Source organism: Rhynchophorus ferrugineus, unplaced genomic scaffold (assembly GCF_030347505.1).
Source record: "Rhynchophorus ferrugineus isolate W39M unplaced genomic scaffold, kcgeb_rfMv2 rfM8, whole genome shotgun sequence".
Classification (NCBI taxonomy): Eukaryota; Metazoa; Arthropoda; class Insecta; order Coleoptera; family Curculionidae; genus Rhynchophorus; species Rhynchophorus ferrugineus.
In genome coordinates this window covers 19969302-19979460 of record NW_027472587.1, presented here as the reverse complement: position 1 = coordinate 19979460, position 10159 = coordinate 19969302, and the positions used below count along the sequence as shown (strand labels likewise).

The 10159-nt window shown below is 34.5% G+C and overlaps 1 protein-coding gene across 1 annotated transcript; it reads right to left on the bottom strand.

Moving 5' to 3' along the window:
- Positions 1-519: 519 nt before the first annotated feature.
- On the bottom strand, positions 520-9898 carry LOC143201639 (androgen-dependent TFPI-regulating protein). The gene is made up of 4 exons (XM_076412819.1): positions 9614-9898; positions 3739-3924; positions 3514-3683; positions 520-807 (listed from the first exon to the last, which is right to left on the bottom strand). Exons 1-4 carry the CDS (start codon positions 9791-9793, stop codon positions 537-539), a joined length of 807 nt encoding a protein of 268 aa, XP_076268934.1. The 5' UTR covers positions 9794-9898; the 3' UTR covers positions 520-536.
- Positions 9899-10159: the final 261 nt, after the last annotated feature.

The window sequence follows — 10159 nt, the reverse complement described above, 5'->3', positions numbered from 1 at the left end:
TGTAGTATTATGTTTTAATATATTATTAGTACAATATATTGTCATTAAACATAGAAAATTCTAAGAATTTTCCTTTGATTTCCTATATTTTTAAGCTTATATTGCATTTTTATTAATAAAATATTTTAAATTTCCCGCTATTCAAATTGTCAGTCGCGCCCTGTAGCGGCAAATTAATGCTAAATTTCACAGGTTATATGTGAGAGATACACTTCTAATTCCCCTGTATTTTGTGCCTTAACTGTAACTTAAGTAGGTTAGTTTTATTTTAATTTGGAAATACGTATTGTGTTAAATATGTGACCTGTGTCGATACAAGAGCCAGTGTAGAAAAGAGGAAGAAAAGTTATAGAGGGCGCTGTAACTTGTATGGAATCTGTATAAAATACCAGGGTCCCAAAGTGATTAGTAATTTATGGATGTATTAATCTCGCAATTCAAGCATATGATACAAACAAACTCGAGAGTTTTCTGGAAAGGGTTCATGAGAAGGGAAAATTTAAATAAAACCAGTTTACCTTTTTGTTTTTTTGTGTTTATTTCGTTAAACCGTTAGACTGTTCTTCTTCCTTCTCTCCGTCACTTGATTTTTGAACCTTCTCGTATATCAGTTGTTTGTTTGCGTCGTTCAGACATTTCTTCTCCTTTCCCAGTTTGCTCTTATAGTTCTCGATGTAGACGCCAATAAAGAATATCACCAAGGTCATAATATAGTTCAAGAGCATCACGCCTAACCTCTCCGGCCAGCTTAGGGCGTAATATAATAGATAGATCCATCTACCCTTGATGAAGAATATCACGTAATAGCTGAAATTGATGAATGTTAGACGTAAATTACGATGTTCGCTTTGCGCCCGACCAGAAAATCGTTCTTATCATCTTTTTTTCGGAAATAAGTTTGTATAAAGCCAAGCAAGTGATACAACAGATGAACATTTAACCAATTTTTGCTCAAAACTTTAATAGGTAACAAGTCAATTGAAAAGTCCCCATAGTAAAACACTTTTTTTTTGGGAAAATTAAGCGACCACCTCGTTATTCGACGAAAATGTCTTCCCAGCGAGCATCCTTTTGAGATCTGAGAACAGAAAATAATCGCTGGGGGCCAGATCAGGATGATACCGTGGATAAGAAAACACTTCAAATCCCAATTCATTGATTTTTGCCATCGTTTTCACTGACTTGTGACACGGTACATTGTCTTGGTGAAGCAGCACTTTCTTTTCCTTTAAATGCGGGATTTTCGGCGATTTCAACAACGCTATGTAATAGTCGCTGTTGATGGTCCTTCCTTTTTCAAGGTAGTCAATGAAAATTATTCCATACGCAAATATTCCATCCCAAAATACAAACACAATAAACTTGACAGCCGACTGTCATGTTTTCCCACGCTTTGGAGCGGGTTCATCGTGTGCAGTCCACTAACATAACAAAAGTTGCTTTACTCAAGATGCTATAATTCACAAACTAATGATCCGACAGCTGTCAAATTTATACACTCATCTTTTGAGAATTAGGGCTAACTAAAAACATTTGATTCTAGTAGCGCCATTTATGCCTCAGGCCGGGAACTTTTCAAGTGACCTGTTATATGCCCGTTTGGGACTAAAGCATGTTTCGGAATGTTTTAAGGTTAAAATACTTAAAACCGGCTTAAAAAACCTTGACAAAAATAGCAATGGGCACAAGCTGATACATATAAATCAACAAGTAATATCATTTAGATATACAACCAAATATCTTGGCAAGACTCTTGATGTTAAACTCAAGCTTGATATAACTGCAACTGACAGTACACAATAAGTTTTTGCTTTATTAACAAGTCTTGAACCCGGTGTGGACATATGGAGTTCAGCTCCGAGGTGGTACCAGCTAAAGCAACAAAAATTCCAAATCAAGTCACTACGTGGTATTATTGATGCTTTATGGTAAGTTTATGGTAGTATGTTTGAAGGTAGAAACTTTGGATAACGTTTCCCAGCACTTTGCCCAAAGACAAGAAGAAAGTCTCCATCAGCTTATGACTCCTAAGGTTGTCCAGCTCTTAGATAATGATGGTTTAGTCAGAAGATTACAGGGAATAATACCATCTGATTTATTTCAATGAAAATTCTGTGACATAGATGTTATAGCACTTGTGGTAGAATGATCAGGTTACGTTACTGCTCAGTCATCTCCGGTTTTGGCGCATGCGCACTCTCCTGTCTAGAATAAACCATAGAAAAGAATAAACTGTATTGTCTTCCTTTTCTAATGGCGGTACATTCTTTCCGAGTCGATCGGTACAGTCGGTCAAGTCAAAACAAAAATAAAATCTAGGATATTTAAATTTTGTGCTGTATTAATAATTCTATAGCAATAATAATTAAAGTGTTGTGTTATTTTTGGTGGTTTACATAGATTGGTTTTAAAATATGAACGAGGGTAAGTGCAGAATGTAAGGTTATATTTTTAAAAGTTATAAAATCGATTACCATTCGAGCATTTATTTTATTTATAGTGGGAATGTTACCTGCCAAATTAATAACACATCATTGTCAACGTCATCGAATAGGTATCAACGTATGCCAAAATTTAATGATACAAAAACAGAGAGGAAAATGATTCTTGTTGTGTTGTAAGTAGTCAAGTAATTAATGAGGTTTGTCCATCAAGAATACTAGCAAAAATTGTAGTAACTGGTATTAATTAGACATTTATGTTAAACGTAATATATTTTAGTGATGATTTAAATTTTATTTTATAGGTAAGACGTAGCTAGAATTTGTTGAGAATGAAAGTCGAAGAATGTGAAATTCAGTGAAGAACAAATCAGACAGCATTTTGCTAAGATGTAAGAACAGCATACTGTGATACTATGAAATAATAAAATTTGCTAACAAAAGTAGACCTGGATCAAATAAAGAAAATATAAAACTATCCACGACACCCTAATAATCTAATGACAAGAAATATACAATGAATTATTGTATAAGAGTATAAGTAAATAAATTATTATTTTGTAAAAATAACAATGTATTAGCTACGATTTATTTCAGTTTAAAATACGACAATGCAGTCATTATATGCTAGTAAATGTACAATACATTAATCGAAAACTCGAGCTGGTCAATTCATTAATGGGATTCGTGGATCAAGAATAGTATCGATCATAGTTGATCCTATTTGGAGACATTTAGGAGAATTTCATTGCTTTTATATATAGTGGTTGCTTTTTCATTTGGTTTTAACTATATAGGTTGGGTTTAATCTAAACGACTGTTGGTAATGTTTATTTATATCGTTCTTAGATTAATGATTATATATATATATATATATATATATATATATATATATATATATATATATATAATCATTAATATCATGACAATTAATCACGACATTAATTATCACGATAAAAAGATGTAAATAAATAAAGCTGTATGTAAGCATGCTCCAAATCCGGAGATGACTGAGGAGTACCAAACTTGACAGTAACGCGATAAGAACTCCCTCCTGGTCGGTATAACTTACAGAATATCATAGATAACGTGCAGGGCGGTCAAGGCACACAAAGCTTTTTTGACATCCGGCATTTGTTGGCGTACCATCAAGGTTTCGACCGCGGTGAATATCATGATGTTGGTATGAACGGCGTGGTTGATCCAGCTAGGTATGTATTCGTCCAATACTTGCGGGAATACCTAAGAAATAGCCGCGTTTAATTTTGTCCGCGCCTTCGCCATCTCTCACCCCTACATATTCCCGATTGATGGAGAAAATGATCCAGAACATGGCGCCGACGAAGAAACAAAAAGGGAATGCGAAAGTGACGAAGAAGTATCCCTTCCAGGTGTCCAGTTTCCGGGTCCACTCGTTGTTCCGGCCTGTGATGATGAACACGTCGTGCGCCGCCGCCATTACGAAGTAACTTAACTGGATTATCTGAAATGAAAGATATCTCATTGAATATCGGTGGTTAAAATAATGTCGATACTTTTGGTGCAGAAAAAAGTGTCGATATAGTTTGAAATCCGTATATATAGTCTACGAAAACTTTATTGAAAATTGTTTTTAACTAATGGCCCATAGACTGACGTCCCGGGCGTAACAAAGAAAACGCTTTTTTTGTTCAAAATTGGTTTTATTCATTAGCATAATCTCCATAAAGAGCCACACAACCATTCCAGTGCCGCTCTAATATTTCAATATCGCTTTTTTAAAATGATTTATCTTTTAACTCAAAATAGGCCTGTCACCAGATGCTGTGCACTCAGATGACGACCGGTTTGATTCCGGAGTGAAGTGATGGATGCATTGTCACGTATAGACACAAAAATTTCGATTTGTTACGTTTAAACATGGCCGAACACTGTTCAGAATCATCAACACGTTCTTGTTTTTGGCTAACAGTGCGCAAACACGGCACCCACTTTGAACAGAGCTTCCTCATAGTCAAATACGCATGCAATATAAAACCAACACGTTCTTTTGATACCTTTACGATGTTAACTAACTCGCGCGACTTCACTTTTCGATCATTCAAAACGATTTTGTGATTTTTTTATGATTTCTGGTGTTGCCACATCATTTGGACGACACACACCAGATTGCCCAGGTCCACAGAATAACAAGTGTTATTAAAAAGGCCTACGAAAGTAAAAAATTATGCTCAGCTATATTCTTAGATGTAACACAAGTCTTCGATAAGGTTTGGCATGAAGGCCTTGTTCATAAACTACAGAAAATGCTACCAAAACAACACACGGAACTATCAACTATCGAGTCAAAGAAGAAGAAGCTTACGCTACAATAAAAGAAGCTAAAGCAGGTGCACCACAAGGAAGAGTACTGAGACCAATGCTTTATTTACTCTACACTTGTTATATACTACAAATAGAGAATATTACGATGGGTACATTTGCTAATAATACTGGGATTATAGCTGTCAGAGACAATAGTGAAGAAGCCTCACGAAAATTAAAACAGGCAAGTGACAATATAAATAATTGGCCACAAGTTTATAAAATAAGAATTAATGGAAGTAGATCTGTATATGTGCAGTTCACCTATAAACAGACCATACAAGTGCCAATAACATTAAATAATACTATCATTCCATATCGAAACAACGCTAAATATCTCGGAATGAATCTTCATGCAAAACTTCGCTGAAAGGAACATATAAAGAAGAAAAGAAAAGAAATGGAGTTGAAATACAGGAAAATGTACTGGCTAATTGGAAGAAAATCAGATCAGAAAATCTTCAGATACCCACAGTCAGTCAAGAAATCAAAAAATTGCAAGGGGGCATCAGGAAATACTCCATTCTCATGAGAATATTGAAATATTTCAGCTTTTGGATACCACCAGAACAGGCCACAGGCTCAAAAGTATCAAACCATCTGATTTTGTGTAGTGTTGTGTAGTGAGGTGTATATAATAAAAAATACATCAGTGACATGTATAAACACTATTTCACCAGAGACTGAGATAGGGCCGATGGGTCCTCCTAGTTATATACCTAGATTTAAGTTATCATAAAGACAAATTCTAGATTAGACGGAAACGACTAGCAACAATGTAATAATTAAATAATAAAAAAAATTGGACTGCAAACTACGTCCTGCATCATCAGTGTCTTTACGACCACGTTTGAAGTCAGCAAACCAACGTTTTATTGTTGTTTCTGATGAAGCCGAGTCCTTGTAACAATTTTCAAGCCGTAGATTCGCTTAAACGGTTTTTTTCCCATCAAGAAGCAGTGTAAAATTAAAACACGAACCTGTTTTCGATTCACCGTTTTGAAAATAACAAAAGTAGTGCCGGTCCTAGCACAATAACTCACTAACTTATGAGTAAAATATCATGGAATTTTAACGGGTTTCTTTTGAATGTTAGTGCTAACTGAAAAAGTGCTGAATGTAATAAAACTAGCGCCATCTACGTATTAGGTTCGGGTTGTTCAAAGAGCAGCATACCAAAATACCAATCTGATTATGTCGACAACTAAAGCTGTAAATTACTCAGCAGAAATTGGAGAACTAACAGGGTCCAGGGAACTAACAGGTAACAGGGTTAAATCCATATGTTTTTTTGTTATCCTTAACGCTCAAAAGATGCGTGTATAAATGTGACAGCTGTCGGATCATTAGTTTGTGCATTATAGCATTTTGAGTGAAGCAACTTTTGTTATTGTAAAAAAAATGGATTAAAAGGAATTTGGCAAAGTATTGCTTTTTAAAGGGAAAAATACAGTTGAAGCAAAAACTTGGCTTGATGCCGAGTTTCCGGATACTGCCCCAGGAAAATTAAACAACAAGGATTGGTGTGTTAGGTTTATGCGTGGTGAAATGAGCACCGAAGAGGTTGAACGCAGTGGACGCTCAAAAGAGTTGCCGACGAAAGCATTAAATACTCCACAAAATGATTTTGAATGACGAATGTAAATTGAAACTGAATGAAATAGCAGACACTCTAAAGATATCAACTGAACATATATCATATAATTCACGAATATTTGGGTATGAGATAGCTCTGTGCAAAGTGGCCGCCATGCGAGCTCACTTTTGATCAAAAACAATGACGAGTTGATGATTCGGAGTAGTGTTTGAAGATGATCAAGCGTAGTAAATCCAAATTTTTGCATCGATATCTGACAATGGATGAAATATGACTCCATCATTTCACTCTGAAATCCAATCGACAGTCATCTCAGTGGACTACACACGATGAACCCGCTCCAAAGCACGAGAAAACGCAAACAGTCGCCTAGGTTATGTTGTGTGTGGTTTTAGATGTGCATGGAATAATTTTCACTGACTATCTTGGAGAAGGAAGGACCATCAACAGCGACTATTACATAGCCTTATTCGACCGTTTGAAGGACGAAATCGCCAAAAAACGGCCGCATATGAAGAAAAAGAAAGTGCTGCTTCACCAAGAATGCACCGTGTCACAAGTCAGTAAAAACGATGGCAAAAATCCATGAGTTGGGCTTCGAATTGCTTCCTCATCCACCGTATTCTCCAGATCTGGCCCCCAGTAACTATTTCCTGTTCTCAGATCTCAAAAGAATGCTCTCTGGGAAGAAAGTTTCGTCGAATGAAGAGCTGATCGTCGAAACTGAGACCTATTTTGAAGTAAAGGACAAATCGTACTACAAAAAAGGTATCGAAAAGTTGGAGGGTAGCTATAATCAGTGAATCACCCTTGAAGGTAATTATGTTGAATAAAAGAGACTAATTTTGCCAAAAAGTGATATTTTAATATAGTAGGCCGGGGACTTTTCAATTAGAGTGTTAGTTAAAGAAAAAAGAAAAATCAGGAATCCTACAAGTAAGACAATACTAAATCATAAAATGCAAAGGCTTAGGCGACCAAAAACTAAAAGGAGATTCAAGAAAAACTACATTCAAGGACCATCAACTTACCATATTCCAATTGGTGAAGTACATAGGAATGAAATCCATAAAATTTTGAATGAATTCCGTGGTTTCGTTTGTTTTCTCCAAGCTCAACAAATAGACCGCGATCGATGACCCATAGCCCATAGCGTACAGATCATGAACAATGATCACCAAATGCAACAAGAACCTGGTCACTATCGTCGTACGTCTCATTTTCGATACCGTATGAGAACCCTGCGGAACTGAAACCCGTACCGGCTCGCGACGCCTATTTTATTTGACGAAGACGAAGTAAGAAGACAGAATCATCCGTTTCACTACTAATTTTATTTACAATTTTTAGCTGTTTAAAAAAAAGGCTATAAAAAGATAGATAATTAATTGTTTTTAGATAACGCTCGTGTGTGTGTGTGTTTATGCGTGTTCTGGGTGGTTATTACGTCAAATGCTAATGATGTCTAGTGTTGGAGTTAATCTATTTGATGTTTGTACACAATAATGATAGATTATCTAATATAGATTATCATTATAATTATTTCTCAGTGGTATTTTGCAGTGTTATGATTTAACATATATATAATTTTATTCCACTGACATCAAGCATTCTACTGACCTAACATCAAAGAGATGATTTATCAGTAAATTATAAAGCCAATTCGGACCTATGGGATGCAAATATGGGGTTGCAATAAAAATTCAAATCAACTAGTCATATAACGCTGTCAAAACAAGGTTCTTCGATTAATAACCAATGCTTATCGCTACAAAACAAACGAAGAGCTGCACGATGACCTCAGAAACAAATGGATACACAAATCCAAGATTCATGATTTCCCATTAAAACATGAAATAAGGTTGCTTGATTGCAGCAACCTGGAAACACGCAGGAAATCAGAAGATTGAACCGAACCAAACCACTCGAACTTGTTTAGTGTTAGGTATATTCTTAATATTGTAATTATAATTCTTAATAATTGTCAGTGATAAAAATGTATATTAAATATGTTTTCATCATGTGAATTTGTTTACAATTCTCATTGATCTAAAATTATCTCAAAAACCTTCAAATTTGAATATATTCTAGTGTATTACATAACTTGATGTGTATTATTCCCGAGAAATAGTACCATTAGTATCATTAATAATTAAAAACAATTACATCGTTAATAAGAGCGTTTTTTCTATTATCGAAACATAATATTTTACGTAGTAGATAATCGTAAATGAATAACATTGAAACTATTGTTGGGATATCATGAAACATCAACTTTATCTTCTTATTTAGCTTCAAATTTTACGCATATTATGTACCAAGGCAAATAAAGTCTGCATAATAATATAATTTCAAATAATAAGTTTCAAATAATTTCCAACGGGCTTAATAATCTACTATTATAATATATACAATAATAGTTCAAATTTCAGGAATTTGTTCAAATAAATGTGTTCGAGATTTAAGGAAGTCTATAAATAGTGTTATATTACGTTAGTTTCAGAAGTTACTGGGTTAGTTTGAAATATAACGGTTAGATGTCCTTAAGAATGTAAGAAGAATTTTGGATAATATTTAAGCTTCTTTCGTTCAGAATTCCTACTGTATTGGAAAGTCTGTAAAAATCTGCGGTTATCTTGATCCTTTTGAATATATCTCAGATATAATACTAAGGTTCCCTGTCGATCATAGCTGATCCAATACTGTAGAAATTCTGACTAAACAATATTCTGTTATAGTATATACAAGAACGGTCAAAATTTGAGAAATGTATTCAATTAATTGTTTGATATTTAACGAAGTCATCCGTAGAAAACCGAATAATTCGAATATAAGCGAGTATAGCCGAATATATTCGAAAACCTAATCAAGCTTTGTCGAAAATAACCAAGTTATTACGAGGATTCACGAATTTATCCGAACCCCACACAGAGTTCTTAAAAAGTTATTTAATTACGTTAATATCGAAATTTACTGGAATAGTTTGAAATATAAACGTCAGATGTCCATATAAATATTTATACTTTTGCAATACATCGTATAAGATACTGTCTTAAGAATTTTGGATAATATTTAAGCTTCTTTCGTTCAGAATTCCTACAGTATTGGAAAATCTGTAAAAATTTGCGGTTATCTTGACCATTTTGAATATATCTTAGATATAAATCTAAGGTTACCTGTCGATCATAGCTGGAAAAAACCTCAACCTGTTCTATATTATCGACCAACTCACCGAATTCCAACTAGTGAAGAACAACAGTCTGAAATCCAACAAATCCTGTACTCCTTGAGGAAGTGACGCGTAATCCATCTGCTCCAGTGTGTGATAAATGCCCAACAAACACCATATCACCACAAAATGCTGTAGAAGCACGGAGAAATGGAACAACAGCCTCACAGTCTTCCACAACATCTTGTTTGTATTTAATCCGACACGAGGCTTTTACATATTATATGAATAACGATTTTTTCGTGTTAGTTAATTAAATATTGTAAGAATATTATCAACAGAGTGTGAGATAACATAACTGAGACGGATATATACTGTACCAGTGTAAATAAAGTCTATATAATCGTATATTTTAAAATAGTTTTAAATAATTTACAACAGACTAAACAATATTCTGTTATAGTATATACAAGAACGGTCAAAACTTGAGCAATGTATTCAATAATTATGTTTGATATTTAACGAAGTCATCCGTAGAAAAACGACTTAATCAAATATTAGCGAGTTTACCCGAGTAAGTACGGAAACCTAGTAAAGCTTTTCCGAAAA

Coding starts and splice junctions, on each gene's coding strand:
- LOC143201639 (XM_076412819.1), bottom strand. CDS start 9,793: ATGTTGTGGAAGACTGTGAGGCTGTTGTTCCATTTCTCCGTGCTTCTA. Junction 3,925..9,613: donor TCTTCACTAGTTGGAATTCG/GTGAGTTGGTCG, acceptor CTTTCATTTCAG/ATAATCCAGTTAAGTTACTT. Junction 3,684..3,738: donor TCTCCATCAATCGGGAATAT/GTAGGGGTGAGA, acceptor GCTATTTCTTAG/GTATTCCCGCAAGTATTGGA.